General features: G+C 37.8%; 1 protein-coding gene across 1 annotated transcript; it reads left to right on the top strand.

Moving 5' to 3' along the window:
* The first annotated feature begins 1,525 nt into the window (after positions 1 to 1,525).
* LOC101398725 (disintegrin and metalloproteinase domain-containing protein 18) lies at positions 1,526 to 20,271 on the top strand. The gene is made up of 6 exons (XM_087418666.1): positions 1,526 to 1,580; positions 2,153 to 2,229; positions 15,730 to 15,785; positions 18,552 to 18,630; positions 19,027 to 19,103; positions 20,067 to 20,271. Exons 1-6 carry the CDS (start codon positions 1,526 to 1,528, stop codon positions 20,269 to 20,271), a joined length of 549 nt encoding a protein of 182 aa, XP_087274792.1.
* The last annotated feature ends 2,432 nt before the right edge of the window (positions 20,272 to 22,703 follow it).

Here is a 22,703-nt window from a genome sequence, read left to right as displayed (position 1 = left end):
ACCTGGAGTCTAATTAGGACCTACAGAGCCTCCATCATTAAACAAAGATGCTCCTGGATCAGGGGTGGGAGTACCTCACCACAGAGGCCAAGAGTTTCCTTTTCCAAATGTCCATCAACTGATGAATGGATAAACAAAATATGGTCTAGCCATACAATGGGATATTTAGCCATAACAAGGAATGAAGCACAGGTACTGCTACAATATGAATGAACCTTGAAACCATTATGCTGAGCGAATACAGCCAGTCACAAACACCACGTTATTCATTTGTATGAAATATCCAGAACAGGGACATCTTTAGAGACAAGGATCAGTGGTTGTTTAGGGCTGGGAGTAGGGGTGGGGGATGAAGAGCTGAGGTGAGGGGTGGTGACAGGCTAAATGGTACAGGGTTTCCTTTTGAGATGATGAAACTAAAATTGACTGTGGTAATGATTGCACATATCTGTGGAGATACTAAAAATCCTGCAATCATTCAATTGTACACTTGAAGTGGGTGAATTGTGTGGTAAAAAAAATACACATCGGGCTGATTCTTCCCTAAGTTTCCCTCATCCTCACAGCACTCCTCATTTGGGGCATTATGATCACGGGCCTGCTCTATTCTGAGAACCTCTGAGGATGAATTTCCCAGGTGTACTGCTCCCTGGCAGGTCCAGGTTTTAGGCCTGACCAGAGTTTATTTTTGCAACTGCTGCCACAAGTCATCCTTGCAACAGGGTGTCCTGGGATAAAAGAAGGTTTGGTGAGAGGTGCGATACAAGTGGAGTGAGGTTTTAGACGTGTGCGGTTCAAGATACTTGTCAGAAAATTCAAAGACAGTTGCCTGCTCTTCCTTCTACAGTGGTGTCCCTTTTCCTCTCGCTGTTTGCCTTGCTGCCCTTCCCATCTCGCCAGCTTCCTTGCTAGTACTTAGAGTAACTGTTCGCAAGGCTCACTTAGGTTGCTCCTCAACGGTTACAATCTAATACTGTAAGAACAGACACTCAGACGAAGAAAAGTGCTTTTGATTGCCTTATCCAGGACCAAGTTCAATATTCTTGATAGTTCCTGATTTGCAAAGACAATAAACTGTCAGCAGCATGATTTAAGCAGAAAATTTCTCGTAAAAATCGTTAGCATTTCTCCCTTCCTCTTTCTCCTCCACCACAGTCAAGAAAACATGGCAGAAAACTGTGGCGAGGAGAAATGAAATTACCAAGAACTTCACCAGAAAAGCACATCATGCTTACTTGCCCCCACGTCACTACTGAGGGATTTCAACAAGGTAAACTTGCCCCAACAAACCAGCTGTGCGCCATCGCCTGTGCTCAAGTCCGGTGCTTCCTCTCCCCGCCCCGTGGAAGCTGCCCGGCCACTTGGGACCCGTAGGGTGTGAGCGGCTCCAAGGAAAGAACCGCAGTCCTCCGCAGCCCTCGCCCCAGGGCCGGGCGGCGCCGTCCTCCTGAGGACACGGGCCGCGAGCCTCAGCGCTGCCCAACCGCCTCCCACCTTGGCCGTGCTTCCCGCCCGCGGCCCAGCCATGCTCCTTCTCCTTGCGCTGCTCGCTGAGCTCGGACGGCTGCACGCCCGCCTGGGTGAGCCCCGGGCAGCCTGGACTTGCTCCTTTTGCCTCAGAGCAGGGCTGGGCTCTTCCTGGGGGACGATTTCCTGTAGCTCTGGGACTCCTGCAGCGCCCTTCCCGGATCCCCTGCTGGTGCCTGCCTCCGTGTGTCCCCACCCCGCAGACCAGGGCAGGTGTCTTGAGGACCCTGGCCAAGGAGTCCACTCTGCATCCGGGGTCCAGGGTCTCAGCAGCTGAAAGGCAGCCGGTCTTCCTGGGTCACCTACTCTGTGGCCAGAGGATTTAGCGGGGTGTGTGCTGCCCTCAATTTATTCCTCAGAGACTGGAGGACAACAGGCCCCAACGTGCTTCTGGAAATGAACAGGATGGTCCTGTGGAACTGCGACGTCTAATTTTTGTTTGTATCTTAGCCATTTTTAAAGTGCCATTGAAAATCTAGTGAAAGCTGTGGACCAAGAAGGAGGGTGGGCACATATAATAAGTTTACCTACAATTTCATAGCCCGCGTGGACTCAGGGTTAGGAACCCATGCTTGACTGAGTTACAGTCAAGCATGTTACAAAAAACCCCATTTTCTTACTGCAGATTCTGAAGGAATATTCCTGCAGTTCACAGTTCCACGGAAGATAAGGTCAAATGAGAGTGAAGATTCAGAGAAGCAGGTAAATGACCAAGAATATTTTTTTATAATTAAAAATTTTAACACTATTTTTATTTACTTTGTATTAAATCAGATCATACTCATTTGTATTCAATTGCAAAGCAAAATATTTTCACTGTGCTCTTTCTGTCTCTTAGTACATTTTGATGCTTCCTTCCGTACACCTCTGCTGCTCAGTCCTGTGCCCTTCCCTTCATCTCGCTGTCTCTTCTGACATACTTGTTCACAATTTTCAAGAAATAGTAAACACTTTTCAGGAATCATACTGGTAGAAAAAAAGTCAATATGAAATAAACGTGACAATGGTTTAGCCTGCAATTAATAGAAATTTGTGAATGGCCACTGACAGAGAAATTGGTCGAGTACAATTTAGACCTGCAAATTTTGACCCAGAAGCATCAGACTTAATATGACTAATGGCTAACGAAAGACAGAAAAAAAGAAAAGGAAAAATAAAAATGTCATGTTTGCCTGATTACGATGAAAAAGATTGCAATAAATAAATATTAACCGGAAAAAGGAGTTGAAAAACATGCTTACCTCCTATGTAAAAAAGTGATTAAATTGAAGGCATTCAGTCTTGAATATTTTCTTGATTAAAATACTTCAAATTGGCATAGCTACAATATTTTACAAGTCATAAGTCACAATATAGGGATTTAGATTTCCATGTGGTTAAAGTGATGTGGTCAATGTGTGATAACCCTGAGAACATTTTTTTAGGTTGAAGGAAAAATTGTTGAAATAAGAATAAGTAAAAAAATTAAGAATCCATTGACTCTATTTTGGCATCCAGTATTGGAACCTATCATGATTATGTTTTACTAGTGAACAATTTTAATAAAAATGAAATATATGTAAATTGCACTTGAAAATCACAATAAAATAGTTTCCTTTAGAGAATTTGTATTTTAATGTACTAAGCTCACTTAATTCTCACTTTTTAACCTTTCTATTATATATATATGTCCTATTTTATATATATCATCTATATATGTATTTAGTAAAGAGCATTAAAAATGTTAAGTTAAGGGTGTCAAAGCTATAAGTTTCTGGACGTGAAATCTAATCTTTAATTTATGACTCCAATTCCATTACAAGAAACTACCTTCTGTTGAAAAATTCTTTACATAAAAGTTTATTTTCTTCTACATTTTTTTCCTAATTTAGTTCTGTTTTTACATTGTCATTGCATGAACAGTTTAAACTTCAAATTGTTTACTTCAAATTACCTGTCACAAAGCATACAGCAGCTGTGCAGGACATGAAATAGTTTTGCTATGGAGGACATGAAGTGTTCAGTATCTTTCTCCATTTTTTGTGTTCTATATGTGGAGCTCTGAAAGCCATTTTTTCCTGTGATAGAGAATTCTTAATGTTCTGCTTTTATTTCTTACGGTAGACCTCCCTATCTCTCTCGTGTTCTCTTCCTTCAATCCCTTACTACCCTGCGTCATCTTTTTTCTTTTTGATTAGATATATAAAGGATTCTTTTTTCATGGACTTCCAGTTTGTCTTGATAACACATATTCCACTAAAGCAATGGCTTGGATTTGGGGATATTACAGGAATTGTGAAGAAGGTGTCCAACCTTCTAAGGTTTATCTAAGTACATTTGTGGAAGCCGTCATGCTGTTATTGGTGTAACACAGGGAAGAAACTCCTCAGGTGAAGAGAGCTGACCTCAGTTGTGGTGAGTTTGCTTCCTCCTGTCAGTGCCTTCCTGCCAAAGACCAGTGTGAACACACCTGTAGCTAAACAAGTCAGGTTTCCTGGTCATTGCAGTGAGGGGAACACACACCGTGGGGAAGCATGGGCCATCTCCATATGAGGGCTTTAGAAAGGCCTTTGGAGTTGTTGGCTTGTGTTAGGGGGTTTGGGGAGGTTTTAGGAAGCAGGACTTTGCTCTGGTTTGGATGCAATCAGGAAGTAGAGGTAATTGTATGATTGTGTGTCTTAGTAAATCTTGTCTAGGAGAAGGGAAGACTAGAACAGCCCTGAAGCTGTAATTGGTTAAGAAGCAACAGCTACTCACATTAGCCCCATAAGGGCATATTTGGTCATTTTTTCTGACTCGGAAAGTGTTTATATTTTGTTTGTATTCAGACATGATTATGAAATGGTCTTGTTTTTGTCTTGATCCATAATTGTTTCACAGTGGCTGTGTGTGATGTTGAAGTTCTGTGAGAGTGTTTATGTTCAACAGCAGAACACCAAGGCCAGCTGGTAGTACAGCTCTTCAGTATCAGACTGCTTTTCTCTTTCTCACGTTTTATGCCATTAATCTGTGTTAGATCATATTGGATCTTAGTCAAGGCTACACTGTGAAGCAAGTATTGAAATCGTAAAGGACAGCAGAAAACAACTGGGATATATTTGTATACCATATGTATATATGTATGTCTACACATATACGTATAGTATATTAGATTTAAGATGTAGTAAGTTTCAGAAGAGCCATCTAACCAGAATATGTATTTCAGCTGACTGTTGATCTTGTGTTATACATCTATCTATACACTGTTAGAGGAGTTCAAGAAAGAGGCCGTTAGACTGGGGTGGCCCTAGTGCCGTTGGCAGCCTGCATAAGCAGACCAAAACCAAAGGCAGAGTCAGTGCACTGGAATCAGAGAAAACGAAACTCAAGAACACGCAGTCGTAAATAGCCAAATAACTAGATTTTCCCAAATAAGGCAACTGTTTAAGCTATAGCTAATTAAATAATTTGCTTTGCTTCCGTGTCTTCGTATAAAGTCCTCTGCTCTAGCCCCCAACCACGGAGTGCCTCTAACCATTTGGGGTTTTGATGCTGCCTGATTCAAATCGTTGTTTGCTCAAATCAGCTCTTCAAAATTTAATGTTCCTCAGCTTATCTTTTGACAGTTCTGGTGTTGGAAGTGGGATGTGAAGGAGATACCCCCATGGCCTCTGGGAGCAATGAGCAATAGGCGAAGGTACCTGCTGAGCCCATGTGCTCACTGCTTTCTCGCTGCAACTGACTGTCAAGGGTAATGTCCTCTAGGATCCCAGCTCTGCACATTTGCATTACAAGCTCTCTGAGTTTATTTGGGCATTTTTTCTCCGGACTGCGTCCGGAGATCGCACTTACGCTGGATCTGACTTACGCTGGACTAGGTCTAGTGTGAGGCCCCGGGCTAGGTTATTTTTTTTTAGGGAAAAGAAAGAAAATGGGTTCCTCCAAGTCTAAAGAGTCTGAGACTCATTCATTTGGGACTCTGGCTAACTATATGTCTAAAAATTTTAGGCCCCAAACTTGTGCTTTTCTGAAGAAGTCGATTGACATTACCAAAGATGATATTGAATTACAATGGCCACACTGGAGAAGTTTTAATCTAGATAAGCTTATCCATTTACAAGGTGCCCTAAGGAAAATGGGGTCCCGATTTTCCCAAAAACACTGGGATGTATTTTTTGATTGGTATGCAGAAGCTTTTAGGAGATTGGATGAATAAAAATTTGCTTCTTTAAAATATTCCTTACAAAAAGGCAAATGAAAATCTTAAGCAACATATTGATTATGAGACTAAAAAGGAGTACACGCTGACTGACTCCAACTTTTCCTTCCCTTTGCTCTCCTCTCTCTTAATATCCTGAACCTAATTCCTTTGCTCAGTTGCTTTTCCACTATGAGGATGAGCTGGAGGTTAAACAGTGCCTTATAAAGGCTCTGTGAGGTCCTGTGCTGAGCCTGGAATACCTCATGTAACTATTTTTTCTCCATGGTCAAAAACTGAGCTTAGGGCCATTGTCAAAGACTTTCCAAACTCAAAAGGGAATCCTCAAAAATTTTATGAGGAATTCAGAATTCCAATTGAAGCTTACAATCTAGGGTTCCCAGATCTCTACCAGTTTATTCACATGATGCTAGTTCTTGCTGACGTGCAGAAATGGATGGCTGAAGCCAAATGGGAATATCTCAAGAGATATTAAAGACTTACATATTAATATTTCTGCTAGGGATGGGCCAAAATGTGCCAGAAAGATAGCTCGAGAACTGCTTGAAAGTATTCCCTCAAAAAACTAACTGGTCCATTATTCAGTCTTGCAAACAAAAAAAGGATGAGCCAATCTCAGGCAATAAGACAAGGTTGGAAAATCTCTTTGTGAAGCATTCTGGGCTTTATTAAATGCAGGCGCAGAAGGTGCCCTGACTTTCTGACGGGCAGCCGGATGGGATCCAGGTCCTGTATGGCTCATTGTTTGGGCCCCAGAATCAGGCAAGAGTGTGCACTGAATTCCCTGGGCAGGTGAGGCTGCCAGTTTTGCTCTGCAGATGGGGAAAGCCATGGGCTGTGCTCCTTGTCCAAGTGCCACTCTAGGCAGGGCTATTGGATGGTCCCTGCAGCTTCCTGTGTGCTCTGGCTAGGTTCCCTGGTTGGGCAAGCTAAAAGCTATATTCCGTAACGAGCAGGGCTATGAATTAGTTTGCTTGTCTGGGCTCATCTGGAGAAGCAGCACTAAAGCTGGTGAAGCTCTTCGTTTGTTCTCTTAACTCAAGCTGACTCTCGCTCCAAGTTCCCTGGCCAAACAGGGCCACTGGCTTTGCTCTGCAGACTCTCTGCTCTGCCTGCCTGTCTCTTGGCTTGAGCGTTGCTGGCTTACGCAGCTTCCACGTATTCTCCTCAGCCCTTTTAGTCTTACTTCATTTAGCATAATGCCTTCCAGGTCCATCCATGTTGTTGTAAATGGCAAGATTTCCTTCTTTTTATGGCTGAGTAATATTCTATTCTAAGTACGTGTCTTTCCATGTCTTGGATATTATAAATAATACTATTATGACCATGGGGGTGCAGCTGTCTCTTACACATAGTGTTTTAATTTCCTTCAGATATATTCCCAGAAGTGGAATTGCTGGATCACATGGTAGTTCTATTTTTAATTTTTTGAGCAACTTCCATGCTATTTTCCAAGCTGTCTGTATCAATTTATAATCCCACCAACAGTGCACAAGGGTCCTCTTTCCTCCACATCCTCACAAGCATTTGTTATCTCTTGATCTTTTTGATGATAGCCATTCTAACAGGTGTGAGGTGATAGCTCATTGTGGTTTTGATTAGCATGTCCCTAATTATAATGATGTTGAACACCTTTTCATGTACCTGTTAGTTGTTTGTACATCTTCTTTGGAAAAAACGTCTATTCAGGTCCTTTGCTCATTTTTTAATTGGATTGTTTTGGTTTTTTTGGCTATTGAGTTGTATGAGGTCTTTGTATATTTTGGATATTATCCCCTTATCAGATATATGGTTTGCATATATTTTTTCCCATTCTGTAGGTTCTCTTTTCATTTTGTTGATCATTTCTTTTCCGTACAGAAGCTTTTTAGTTACATGTAGTCCTACTTGTTTATTTTTGATTTTTTAGCTTGAACTTTAGGTATAATTTCCAAAAAGTCATCACCAAGACCCATGGCAAGGACCTTTTTTCCTCTCTTTTCTTCCAGTGTTTTATGTTTTATGGTTTTTATGTTTTATGGTTTCTGGTCTTACATTTAAGTCTTTAATTAATTTTGAGTTAAGTTTTGTGAGTGGTGTAAGATAAGGGTCTAGGTTCATTCTTTTATATGTGAATATTCAGTTTTCCCGACACTATTAAAGAGACTGTCTTTTCTCCATTGAGTATTCTTGTCTCCCTTGTGAAATCCTAGCTGGCCATATAAGAATGGGTTTATTTTGGGGCTCTCTATTATGTTTCATTGATCATTATGTCTGTTTTTGTTTGTTATTGTTGTTGTGAAGAAAATTGGCCCTGACCTAACATCTGTTGCCAGTCTTCTTTTTACTCGAGGGAGATTGTCGCTGAGCTAATATCTGTGCCAGTCTTCCTCTATTTTTGTATGTGGGATGCCACCACAGCATGGCTTGATGAGCACTGTGTAGGTCCACAGCCAGGATCTGAACCCATGAATCCTGGGCCGCCAAAGCAGAGTGTCCGAACTTAACCACTATGCCACTGGGCTGACACCCATCTTTGTGTCTGTTTTTATGCCAGTGCCACACTGTTTGTATTACCATACTTCTATAATATAGCTTGAAATCAGCAAGTGTGATGCCTCCCACTTTGTTTTTCTTTCTCAGGATTATTTGCCTATTCAGGGTCTTTTGCAGTTCATTACAAATTATGGGATTGTTTTTCCTACTTCTCTAAAAAATGTCATTGGAATATTGATAGGGATTGCAGTGAATGTATAGATGGCTTTGGATACCAAGGACATTTTAACAATATTAATTCTTCCAATTCATGAACATAGGATACTTTTTCATTTATTTGTGTCTTCTTTGATTTCTTTCATCAATGTCTGGTAGTTTTCAGTGTAGAGATCTTTCACCTCCTTAAATTTATTCCTAAGTATTTCTTTTTAGATCCTATTGTAAATGGGATCTGTTTCTTTATAATAGTGTCCCCTTATCTGTGGGCGATATATTCCAAGACTCCCAGTGAGTGCCTGAAACTGCTCATAGAACTGAACCCTATATATACTATGTTCTTTTCATACATATGAAAAAGTTTAATAAATTAAGCACAGCAAGAAATTAACAAGAACTAATAAAATAGAAGAATTATAACAATATACTGTAATAAAAGTTGTGTGAATGTGGTCTCTCTCCTTCTCACAATATCTTATTGTGCTGTACTCACCCTTCTTGTGATGATGTGAGATGATACAATGCCTATGTGATGAGAAGAAGTGAGATGAATAATGTAGGCATTGTGATGTAGAGTTATTTTCAGACTGCAGTTGACCACGGGTAACTGAAACTGTGAAAAGTGAAATGGCAGATAAGGGGGGACTACTGTCTTTCTTTTTCAGATAATTTGTTGTTAGTGTATAGAGACAGTACTGATTTTTGTATGTTAACCTTGTAATGCTGCAACTTGACTGAATTCATTGATGAGCTTTGACAGTTTTTGGTGGCCTGGCCCATTGCTGAGTATAGCTCCCGGCCCCTCCCGACCAGACAGCCTGAATGGAACACCTGGGAGGCTGCTTGGAGATGGCCCTCCCATCCCGTCCAGGCAGGGGAGCTCATCATAGCTGAGTCATCGCCCAGCTCAGTGCTGAGTGTATCTCCCAGTCCTGCCTGATCACAAAGGCTGGCAAGAACACCTGAGCTACATAGCCCAGCAATGCTCAGAGAGTAAGGCAGGCACAGCTGATCGTCTGCAGAGCAAAGCCAGTGGCACTGTTCCACCTGGGAACTTGGGGAACAGGTCGGCTTGAGTCAAGGCCTCCTTTCTTAACTTCTTTTGAATTATTGAATATTCATTGATATTCCTTTTTACTGTCAATATTTTTTCTGTTTTCTTTTTAGTGATTGATTGTTGTTTCACCATTGGATCTTTAACTTATCAAAGGTTACCTTCAAATAATACAATGTCACATAATGTAGAATTTTGAAACAATATAATTCTATTTGCATTCTCCTATTCTTTGTGCTATTGACATACAGTATATTTCTCCTTTTGTTATAAACCTCAGAACATATCATTATTTTTCTTTTAAATTGTAAATTATCCTTAGATCTCAGATAAATAAAATGACGTTTATCCACATATTTAATATTCCTGGTGCTTTATGCTACTTTGTGTGATCACACTTCATTGTGATATTATGCTCTTCTTTTTCCTGAAGAAAATCTTTTAAATTTTCCTTTAGTGTAACTTTGTGGTTGATGAAACTTCTCAGCATTTTTTTTTTTGGATTTTTAAAAATTCTTCACTAAAAAGATGTAAACCTCTTATCTTGTTCCTACGTATTTTCTGGTGAAAAGTCTCAGGCCATCCTTATTATTACTCTGAAAATACTTAATATATTTTTTCTGCCTGATTGTAATTTTTCCCTCTTTTTATTTCAATCTGATTCTTTTGTCTTGATGTGGTTTGTATGAGTGTATGGGTGGCTTATATGTCTATATCCTATGTGATAATTTGATGTATAGTATCACACAGAAGTGATACCATGCAGTTTTTGTCGATTCTTACTTAGCATAATTCCCTTCAGGTTCATCCCTGTTGTTGCAAATGGCAGAATTTCTTTCTTTTTTAAGGTTTAATAATATTCCATTGTGTATATATGCCATATTTTCTTTATCTGTTCTCTGTTGAGAGACACTTAGGTTGTTTCCATATTTTGGCCATTGTGAATAATGCTGCAGTGAACATAACAGTATGACTATCTCGAGATAGTGGTTTTATTTCCTTTGGATATATACCAAAAGTAGGACTGCTGGATCATATGGTAATTTTATTTTTAATTTCTTGAGGAATCTTCATATTGTTGTCTATAATGGCTGTACCAATTAAAGTTCCCACCAGCAGTGTACAAGAGTTTCCTTTTCTCCACACACTGGCCAGCATTTGTTACCTCTTGTCTTTTTGATAATATCTATCCTGAAAGGTGTCAGATGATTTCTCATTGTGATTTGATTTGCATTTCCATGATGATTAGTGATATTGAGCATCTTATCATATACCTATTGGGCATCTGTGTGTCTTCTTTGGAAAAATGTAAAAGCAACCAGCCATATTGTGTACTGCCCATAGAGGTATCCAAGAGGCAAATAACTGGAAAAGGCCTCTGGTCAATGACCAGGGCCTCTTGCCAATAGCAAAAATCTAAAACTCTCAGTCCTGTGGCTGCAAGAAAATGAATTCTACCAAGAACCTGACGGAACTTGCAAGTAGAAATAGATTCTTCTCCAATTGAGCCTTTGGGTGAGAATACAGTCCAGCTGATTCATTGATTACAGCTTAATGGGACCTTGCAGCAGAGAACCCAGTCAGCATGGACTCCTGACCCATAGAAACTGCAAAATCCTACATATAAGTTTCTATATTTGTGATGATTTGTTATGCAGCAATAAAACTAATATACCAAGCCTCATGAAATTCTACTCGGTGTATGTGTGACTTAGTATTCATCAATAGAATCGAGGGAAAGCCCTCCCCTTCAGTACAGTCTAGAAGATGCACTGAGACAGGAAGCCAGGGCAGTTGTAATGCCCACTTCATTTTCATCCCTTCTCTCTATGATGACAATCTTGCACTGCCTATTTTCTAGTGGATAAAGCATTTGTTTCATTCATATATCTAGTTTTCTAGTTGATTGCAGCTGAAGAGCACATTCGGTGCCGGTTTTTCCTAACATGCAGGAATAGAATTGTTGTCACTGATTATCACTGCTTCTTGCATGCTGTTCTTCCTTCTCGGTTCACTTTTCCTGCTGAAGTTCATCTTTTGGTGATTCATTCATAGCATATCCATAGGTCATAAACTCACTGCATTAGTACATGAAGAAAAGTATCTTCAGTTTGGATGAATTTGTTAAAGATCATTTACGATTTTAGAATTCTTTTCTGTCATTTTGGTGTGTCCTTGGTAGAAGGTGCCTACATGACCAGTAGTGAGAAATCTGATTCTCATCGTCCATCACCGATTTATTTATTTATTTTAAAATCCCAGTATAGATGTAGTGTGGTTTCAGAATTTTTAACCCATATCCTGGTGGGAAAAAACTTTACCAACTAGACTAGCACTATGTAGACTTCATTTGTCTTTGGTCTTACAGTTCCCCACTTGTGTCCAAAATTACTTAGGTCAGAACATTTTGTCCCCTACCCACTTCAGTGATGTTATGTCATACATTTGTAATAAAGTTAGATTCTTTTGTCATAGTCTGCCCTTCACTGTGGGATCTCTTGACCTTCTAAATGATTTTTTTAAATTCGCATACATTAAAGTTCTCTCTTGGTTCTGTATAGGTCTATGGGTTTTGACAAATGTGTAATTTCATGTATCCAGCATTACAGAATTATATAGAATAGTTTCCCTTCTCTAAAATATCCCCTGTACTTCAATTATCCTACCCCCTCTGTCTAGCCCATGGCAACTGATCTGTTGTTTAGTCTCTATAGTGTTGCCTCTTCTCGAATGTCATATAGTTGGAATCATACAGAATATAGTATTTGTAGACTGTCTTCTTTCATTTAGCAATATGCATTTAAAATGTGTCCGGGTTGGTTTCGTGTTTTGATAGTTCATGCCTTTTATTGCTGAATAGTATTCTATTGGATAGATGTTTCATAGTTTGTTTATCCATTTCCCTATTAAAGGACTTCTTGATTGTTTCCAGTTTGTGGCAATTATGAATAAAGCTGCTGTTAACCTTAACATGCAGGTTTTTGTAGACATAACTTTTCAAATCAGTTGGACGAATGCCTAGGAGAATGATTGCTGAATTGTATGTTAAGATTATGTTTAGTTTTATATGTAACTAGCAAATTGTCTTCCAAGGTGACTGTACATTTTGCATGTCTACCAGCAATGAATGAAAGTTCCTGTTGCTCCACATCCTCACTAGCATTTGGTATTGTGAGGTTATTGGATTTTAGCCATTCCAATAGTTGTGTAGTGTTATCTCATTGAGGTGTAAATTTGCGTGTCTCTAATGACAAATAATGTTGAACATATTTTCGTGTGTTTATTTTCCATCTGTATATCTTTTTTGGTAAGATATCTGTTTAGATCTTTTGCCTATTTTTCAATTGGGTTGTTTATTTCCTTCTTGTTGAGTCTACAAGATCTTTGTATATTTTGGATACAAGTCTTTTATCAGATATGTGACTTGCAAAGATTTTTCCAGTCTATAGCTTGTTTTTTTCATCGTCTTAGTGTCTTTCTTAGAACAAAAGATTTTTTTCTTTTTTTTGTGAGGAAGATCAACCCTGAGCTAACATCCACGCCAATCCTCCTCTTTTTGCTGAGAAAGACTGGCTCTGGGCTAACATCTGTGCCCATCTTCCTCCACTTTATATGGGACGCTGCCACAGCATGGCCTGACAAGCAGTGCATCCGTGTGCGCCTGGGATCTGAACCCATGCTGCCAGCAGTGGAGCACGTGCACTTAACCACTATGCCACAGGGCTGGCCCCAGAACAAAAGATTTTAAATTAAGTAAAGTCCAACTTATCATTTTTCATTCATGGATTGTATTTTTCTGTCATATACAAAAACTTATCACCAATACTAAGTTCACATAGGTTTCCTCTGATGTTTCATTCTAGAAGTTTTATAGTTTTGCATTTTACATGTAGGTCTATGATCCTTATTCAGTTAATGTTTGTGTAAGGTGTGAAGTGTGTGTTGAGTTTCATCATTTTGCATGTGGACATCATTTTGCATGTAGACATCCAATTTTCCCAGCACCATCAGTTGAAATGACTGTCATTTCTCCTTTGAATTACCTTTGCACTTTCTTAAAAAATAAGTTGATTATATTTTTTGTGGGTCTATTTCTGGGCTCTTTTTTCTGTTTCATTGGTCGCTGTGTCTATTTTTTTTCCACCAATATCATGCTGTCTTGTTTATGGTAGCTTTATAGAAAATCTTGAGATTGGGTAATGTGATTACTTCAACTTTGTTTTTCCTTAGAATTCTGATAATTGACTGTATTGGGTCCTTCACTTTTTGTTAATTTTTTGTTTATAATTTCCTACATGACCCATAGTGAGCACATGAAATGAGAATACCAAAATCTCCATTTCTAGGCAATTTTGAAGTAATATTTCTTAACTATTGCTCTCTCTTTCTCTTTATTTTTGCCTGCTTAAATATTTATTAACTGATGTTGGAAATTTTGGAAATAGCTTCTCTGTTTCTTATTTATTCTTGCAGATGTTCCACTGTTAAAATCATTTTTTTTAATTTATTTTTTTAAATTTTTTGTGAGGAAGATTAGCTCTGAGCTAACATCTGTTGGACAATCCTTCTCTTTTTGCTGAGGAAGATTAGCCCTGAGCTAACATCTGTGCCCATCCTCCTCTACTTTGTATGTGGGATGCCGCCACATATGGCTTGATGAGCAGTGCATAGGTCTGCGCCCGGGATTCGAACCTGCAAACCCTGAGCTGCCAAAGCAGAGCATGCGAACTTAACCACTACACTTTGTATTTAATTCTCAGAAGCTTTCTTAGCTTTGATGTTCAACTTCACCAATCCCTGCTTGAGATGTGTCCAATCTCTTATTCAGGATAATGGTTTACTTAAAAGTTGACATTTTCATTTTCATTTGTATCATCTATAATTGATTCATTTTCATAATTGTCTGTTCTTCCTTCCATAACCCCTGTCTGCTCTTCTTCACGTGTTGGCACTGTAATATAGTGATAAAACACATGGCCCCTCTGCCAAGCTCTAAGACTCATTACATGTTTTATCTTGGGAGTGTTGCTTAATCTCTTTTTCTCAAAATAAAAATTATGGTTGTCATGAGAGTAAAATGTTTTTAAAAGAACATGTAAAGTGCTTAGGACAGTGCTATGCATATGACAAGCACTCATTGAGTGTTAGAAATGTTTAGAAATAGTATTCCATTACCCCTAATCTCTACTCCTTGGGCCTAATATGTACTCTTACTTCTCTAAGGATATTAAATATCCTTATTTTCAGGTCCTGTCTTACACACTTTATGGTTTTCTCGGGAGTAATTCTTTTCATTTGTTGAATTGCTGTCTTTCCTTCTTGGTGTCGACATTCCTCAGAAGCTAAACTGTTTTTACTGTGCACTTGCCATTACAGTTGAGATTCTGTCAGACTTTCTTCTTCCTCTGTTTGTTTCCAGTCTGAGATAATGCACTGGATCTGTTGTAGGACATTGCAGTCGTTTTAGGGGAATGACAGGGACGAGGTTTGCCTCTGTTCTGGGTTATTAGGCATCTGATCTTCTGAGTGTGTGCCCTTCCTGTACTTCCTGGGTGTTTCCAGTCATAAGCAGCACTGCCCTCTCCTAAGCTCACAGAGATCTTTTAATCAGAGATCTTTCTTGAAATTGGTTTGTCTTGAAGAGAAGTTGTGGATTTCCTTGGAGAGGTGTCTGTCTGCCTTTGTAGAGATGGTGCACTGACTCACTCTGTGAACATCCACCAGCCCCCTCCTGCTCCTGGAGCACTGCTGTAGTTCAGTCCTGCTGCACTAGAGCTCTTGTGCCTGGACATGTGGCATTCCTCACTGGCTTCAGTCTCTCAGGCCTTTTCCCTTACATTTTTATATGTTGAGGACTGCTAAGTGGCTCTAGGTGTGTATGGTAGAATGTATATATGTATTTCTAAATGTGCTGTTGTTTCATTATGTTTGGTGTAAAATGGAAGGCCACAACCATGTCTCATTCATCTTGACTAGAAAATGTGTATGTTTTTCTAAATAGAAACAATTAATATATAGTATTAATAATGCTAAAATTATATTTTTTCAAAATGTAGTCTTTCATTTTTTCTTCAATGTGTAGCCAGTGATACACATTAAGTTCATCCGTAATCCTGAATTTATTAGAATGATAAATCCTTAGTATTTAGAAAAATAAATTCTAAAGAATATGTTAATTTTTAAATGGATCTAGTCTTTTTTTGACATCAGTGAAAAATACTATTTTATTTTATGTATTTCTCATATACTAAATCATCTTTATTTATTTCCTTTATTTTAGGTGATTTATATCATTAAAGTTGATGAAAAACCATACACTCTGCATCTCAGAAAACAGTAAGATCTGATTTTTCCCTTAAAGCTTAGATTTTACTTTGTAAGTGTTTTCGTACACTATTTAAATTCAGGATTGAAGTATAATATAGATTGTTTAATCAATCCATTTTTCAATTTAGAATTCATTAGGTCTTGAATATTGGATCTATGAGAACATTGCATTTTAATTTTCCAGATGGTTATTTTCAAATTGAGAAATAAGCTACATATTTGTAAATCTTCAATTGAGTATAAAGCCATTGAACCCAAGAACTACAAGTTGTATATTAAGTATGTCTTATGAAATCAAACATAGTTACACATCAAGTGGTTATTGGTGGGAAATTTAACTAGTGGCATACATTTTATGAATGTATTAATTATATATGTATTTATTTTTAACAACTTTATTAATTTTATTGGTTACAGTTTATATATCATAAAAGTCACTCAAGTGTGTAAATTAATTTTAATAAGTTTATGCATTGTTGCAACCATCAACCATAAATACATTTTAGAACATTTCATTCCCCACATAAGATTCCTTGTGCCGTTTCACTTTTAATCCCTGTTTCCACTCATTACTCCAGGCAACAATCAATCTACTTTCTGTCTCCTAATTTGCATTTTTTTCAACATTTCATATAAATGGAATCAACCAGCCTCTTCTCTGATTGCATCTTTGAAAATATATATTTATAACATCTGCATTGTGTCTTCCTGCATCTTTGTAGTTGCATAAGGTTGGAGAAAATTATCCTCACTTAATTCACGACTGTTCTCACCTAGTTTGTGACAGTGAAACTCATGTTGGTCTTTAATGCTCTACAACTTCATTAAAAACATTTTTTGATAAGACCATCAATGATGTTCATGTTTCTGAATGCCAGTTAATCTTTAGTCTTCATTTTCTTGACCAATTGGCAGCATCTTGTATAGTCTCCTCCATAAAATACTTTCTTCATTTGGCTTCCAGAATACTACAGACTCCTGGTTTAACCGTCACCATTGTGCTTACTCTTGCTCAGTTTTTTGTTTGTTTCATTTTGTGTGTGTGTGTGCAAATCTTCCTCTATTTTATATGTGGGTCGCCGCCTCAGCATGGCTTGATGAGTGGTGTAGGTCTGCTCCTGGGATCCAAACCTGTGAACCTGGGCTGCTGAAACGGAGTGCGCTGAGCTTAACCACTACGCCACTGGGCAGGCCCCTGTTTGTCACATTTTGTCTGTTTGTTTTTCAGATTCTTCCTCACCTCTTTAATCTTAGAGTACTCCATTGTGTTATTCTTGACTCTTGTTTTTTCCTAGCTATATTCAATCACGTGGTTATTTCATCCAGTGTTGGGCTTTAAATACCGTTTATGTATTTTTTTTTATTATTTTTTAATTTTTTGTTTATTGCAGTCATACTGGTTTACAACATTGTATAAATTTCAGGTGTACATCATTATATTTCTATTTCTGCATAGATTACATCATGTTCACCACCCAAATACTAATTACAATCCATCACCACACACATGTGCCGAATTATCCCTTTCGCCCTCCTCCCTCCCCCCTTCCCCTCTGGTAACCACCAATCCAATCTCTGTCCCTATGTGTTTGTTTATTTTTGTTATTATCTACCGTTTATGTATTGATTATTCCCAAACTTACATCTCTACTTTATTCCTCTCCAGTGAACACCATATTCATTTATCTGACTACTTATTTGATAAACAATTGTTTACTAGAATTCTCATACTTAACATGTCTAAATTGTACTTCTGATCCTCTTCCAAAATTTATCCTTCCCACAACCATCTCAGTAAATGGTAACTCTATTCTTCCAGTTTCTCAGAACAAAAACCTTGGAGTCATCCTTGACATCTTTCTTTCTTTTGTTTTCCCCCACATCCGATGGATTATTAAATCCCGTGTGTCCTACTTTCAAAATACATCCAGAATTGGACCTCCACCACTGTTACTATTCTGGGTCAAGCCACCATCCTGTCTTTCGCGGATGACTAATAGCCTAACTGCACTCTCTGCTTCTGCTTATTTGCCCTACAGATGCTTCTCAACACAGCATTCAGTCTGATTCTATTGAAATGTTGGTCTGATCCTATCATTTATCTGCTCAGAATCTTCCATGGCTTCTCACCTCTGTGACACCTTCTGTTCCTACTGTCTCTCATCCTCAATCCTGCTCCACTCCAGGCACATTGCCCCCCAGCTGTTCTTCATATACACAAAGCATGTTTCTGCCTCACGGTCTTGGCATTTTCTCCTAACTCTGTCTGGAATAAGATTTCTGTACAAATCCATGTGGCTTGTTTTCAGGTCTTTAACCATCTATTCAGTGAGACTTTTCATGCCATCCTATCTACATTTTGCAACCAACGTCCCTCATCCAGGCCTATTTATTGCCATCTAACATGGTAGCAGTATGTGTCCCTCACTGTCATGAAGACTAGTGGTTTTGTCTTTTGTTTACTGCTGTATTCCAGTGCCTAGAAGAGGATCTGTCAGATGATAGGCACTCAGTAAATATTTGTTAAATGAAGACATATACAGACGCACTCACAAATATCTGATACAGAAGATTCAGTCTATTGCAATGTTAACAAAGCCTGGTCTCTCTGATACACCAGTTCTGTGAATTTAAACTGTTATGCTACATTAAAATTACTCTAATTAAAGCATATTATTATATGCATCATGTATTTCACATTTATTTTTATTATTTTACTGTTTGTGTTCATATTAAATTCATGGCTCAAACACTTTTTATTTTTGTTTTTCTTAGCTCATTTTTATCCCAGAACTTTTTGGTTTATACATACAATGAAACTGGAATTTTGCATTCTGAGTCTTCATATTTTAAGGTAAGATTCAGATGTCTTAGATATTTATTATTATGTGTTTGTTTATTGAAGTGGACATATCATTACCGTTGGGATATATTTGTTTCCTGTTGACAGTTTAATACAAATATGTTATTCCATATAATTATGACCTGTTACCTGGCTGATTGTTGTACACAGAAGTGGCATGTGCTGGACACAGAGCCCAGACTGAGTGAATACTCTTAGGCACTGAGGTGGTACCAAGGAGAGTTATCAAAAACCTTTCTTCCCTGAAAATCTGCATTAATAAATCTATGTGACACACAATCTTATTATTTTCAACTCTTCTAACATTTTGAGTCTTCTGTAATGTTTACCGATATATTTTTTATTCATAAAGAATGCATTTATTTTCCTTTCTATACTGTTTTTCAGATGCATTGCCATTACCAAGGATATGTTGCAGAATTTCCAAATTCGGTTGCAACACTCAGCATCTGTGCTGGACTCAGGTATTTATACATGGAAAACTTAGGACATATTTGAAAATGAAACTTAGTGGCTAGGAGACACAACTCTGCGAAGGGTTAAGGGGCATCCAAATCTGAAATTTTCCTTTATGATGGCCTTACTTTAATATTATTAGCTAGACTTTAGGGCCCATTCAAATGAAATCAGTCTAGGGAAACCTGACTGGGGGTATTTTCAAGATGCGTGTAGAGGGGGATAATTTCAGTAAAGGAAACTTTAGAACATCTCTCTAACTCTTGTCGCATTATCTGTCAGTTATCTCAAATAGTTATGGAAAATGACATTAATTAGTTACTTGAATAGCCACATATTGTATGCTCTCAGTTTAGGTGCACTCAGTATCAGACATAAAACAACTAATTGAGAAGTCCCTCAGGTAAAGGGCAGGGATAAATGGTTTTCATCACTGATGGTGGCAGGAGGAAGGAGGTAAGTTTATCGGAAGACTGACCCACAGCATAGAAAAGACTCTCCCTAACTTCCTTTTGGTTTTGGTTGTCTGATTTCCAGCATTTTACTCATGTCAAATCAAAAAATTGGCATTCCCTGAATGTGGTTTTCATAGATATCAACCTCTTTAGATTTCTACTGTATATACCTGCTTTCCGTTATTCTCACCTCTGTAAGGACAGGAACTTTATTCTTGGAATTCTCAGCAATTATCTTGATTCCCAGCCAGCACTTGGTCTTAATATATCTTGAATGAATGTGACTACTATAAAGAAAATACAAAATACTTTTCAATATGTTTAGTTCTTTAATATGCGAGCAAAAGTAAGGCAGATGTGGTGACTCAGTTACTAACAGTAGACTGAAAAAAATAGGAAAAGAAAGTGGGTTTAAATGTTTCGTACTATGGTTCCTCATTTCTCACAACATTTTAGATTATAGCTTTGATGGCATCATTTGCAGGATTTTTATAACGTTGATTTCTAAATATTCAGGGGATTCCTTCAGTTTGAAAATATCAGCTATGGAATTGAGCCATTGGAATCTTCAGTAAGATTTGAGCACATAATTTATCAAGTGAAGAATGACAATCCAGATATACCAATGTTAGCAGAAAATTACAACAACATTTGGCAGAAATACCAGCCCTATAAAGTTCATTTAAGCTCACAGGTAACTGTGATTATTCTGATATTATGATATACTTTCAGATTAGTTCTCTAGAATTTTGTTAGTAGTGAAAAGGAGCTAAGCTGGTGAGCAGAAATAATGAATTTGGTATCTTCTTTCCATACCTTTAAGTAAAACATCTATATTCTATCTAGAATATATGGAAAGTTATAATGTATTTCAAACATTGTTTTATCATTTATTATGTAACCTGTCTTATTTTTTGTTTTTATTCAAATAAAAATACATATTATTAAATAAAATTTATAAGGGCAAGAAGAATAGAGTCACTGTTAATTACCACTATTCTGGTAAAATTACTTTTAATATTTTCATATGTGGCTTTATATAGTACTGGAACATATCTTTCCAAAATAGATAATCATTTGTATATTATTAAGCTCTCTCAATTTACCTGTAGGCTGGATATAGAATTCTTGGTCGACAGGTGTTTTTCTTTCATCACTTTGTATATTTCAGTTCACCGTCTTCTGGCCTCTGTGGTCTCTGTTGAAAAGTCAGCTATTATTAATCATATTGAGGATTCCTTATACAGGATGAGTCTCTTCTCTGTTTCTTCTTTCAAGATTGTCTGTTAGTCTTTGCCTTATGACAGTTTTCTTATGATGTGTCTTTGAGTGGATCTCTTTGAATTTATCCCACTTGGAGTTCATTGAACTGCTTGGATGTATAAATTAATGTTATTCGGCAAATTTGGGAAATTTTTGGCCATTAGTTCTTTGAATATTCTTTCTGCCCTTTTATCTGTCTCCTTACTTTCTGGTATTCCCATTATGTGTATGTTGGTATACTTGATAGTGCTCCACAGGGCTATTGGGTTCTGTTCATTTTTCTCTATTCTTTTTTCTTTGTCTTCCTCAGACTGTATAATCTCAATTGATCTATCACGTTCCCTGAATTTTTCTTCTGTCTGCTCAAATCTGCTGTTGAGCCTTTCTAATGTATATTTCATTTCAATTATTGTGTTTTTCAGTACTAGAATTTCTAAGGCTTGATTGATATTTCCATTTAGTAAGACATCATTATTATACTTTCCTTTAGTTGTTTATGCATGGTTTCTTTTTGTCTCTGAAATTATTTAAAATACCTAATTTAAAGTATTTTTCTAGTAAGTCTAACATGTAATCTTCCTCCAAGATTTCTGTTGACGGACTTTTTCCTGTAAATGGGCCATACTCTTTTGGTATTTTTCGTGTCTCATAATTTTTTGAAAACTGAAACTGGTGATTCCAAATAACATAATCTGGTAACTGTGGAAATCAGATTTTGCCTCCCTCCCAAATATTATTGCTGTTTGTTGTAGTTGTTGTTTGTTTTGTACATTTTTTGGCTGATTCTCTAAAGTTTGTATTCTTTGGTGTGTTTAGTTGCTGAAGTCTCTGTTCTGTTATCTTATTGGTGGGTTAATGATCACTCACAGAGTTCTTTTTTTTTTTAATTTTTTGTTTATTGCAGTAACATTGGTTTATAACGTTGTATAAATTTCAGGTGTACATCATTATACTTCTATTTCTGCATAGATTACATCATGTTCACCACCCAAATACTAGTTACAACTCATCACCACACACATGTGCCTAATTATCCCTTTCGCCCTCCTCCCTCCTCCCTTCCCCTCTGGTAACCACCAATCCAATCTGTCTCTATGTGTTTGTTTATTGTTGTTATTATCTACTACTTAATGAAGGAATTCATATGGTATTTGACCTTCTCCCTCTGACTTATTTCACTTTGCATAATACCCTCAATGTCCATCCATGTTGTCACAAATGGCTGATTTCATCGTTTCTTATGGCTGAGTAGTATTCCATTGTGTATATATACCACATCTTCTTTATCCATTCGTCCCTTGGTGGGCACTTAGGTTGCTTTCAGGTCTTGGCTATTGTGAATAACGCTGCAATGAACACAGGCGTGCATGTATCTTTACGCATTGGTGTTTTCAAGGTCTTAGGATAAATACCCAGCAGTGGAATAGCTGGATCATATGGTAGTTCTATCCTTAATTTTTTGAGGAATCTCCATACTGTTTTCCATAGTGGCTGCACCAGTCTGCACTCCCACCAGCAGTGTATGAGAATTCCCTTCTCTCCACATCCTTTCCAACACATGTTATTTCCTGTCTTGTTAATTATAGCCATTCTGACGGGCGTGAGGTGAAAAGCTTCTGCACAGCACAGGAAACCATCAACAAAATGAAAAGACAGCCTAATAACTGGGAGAAGATATTTGCAAACCATACATCTGATAAGGGGTTAATCTCTAAAATATATAAAGAACTCATGCATCTCAACAACAAATAAAACTAAGAACCCAATTAAAAAATGGGCAAAAGACCTGAACAGACATTTCTCCAAAGAAGATGTGCAGATGGCCAACAGACACATGAAAAGATGTTCAAAATCATTACCTATCAGGGAAATGCAAATCAAAACTACAGA

This window comes from Ceratotherium simum, chromosome 28 (genome assembly GCF_057802395.1).
Source record: "Ceratotherium simum simum isolate JZ-2026a chromosome 28, ASM5780239v1, whole genome shotgun sequence".
Taxonomy (NCBI): domain Eukaryota; kingdom Metazoa; phylum Chordata; class Mammalia; order Perissodactyla; family Rhinocerotidae; genus Ceratotherium; species Ceratotherium simum.
Note: the sequence above shows the minus strand (reverse complement) of the source record. Positions and strands in the feature narration are given on the sequence as shown.

What these genes read in the sequence shown, in the direction of transcription:
- LOC101398725 (XM_087418666.1), top strand. Translation starts at nt 1,526, where the DNA reads ATGCTCCTTCTCCTTGCGCTGCTCGCTGAGCTCGGACGGCTGCACGCC. An exon ending in ACTCTGCATCTCAGAAAACA is followed by an intron (nt 15,786 to 18,551) that starts GTAAGATCTGAT and finishes TGTTTTTCTTAG; the next exon opens with CTCATTTTTATCCCAGAACT. An exon ending in CTGAGTCTTCATATTTTAAG is followed by an intron (nt 18,631 to 19,026) that starts GTAAGATTCAGA and finishes ACTGTTTTTCAG; the next exon opens with ATGCATTGCCATTACCAAGG.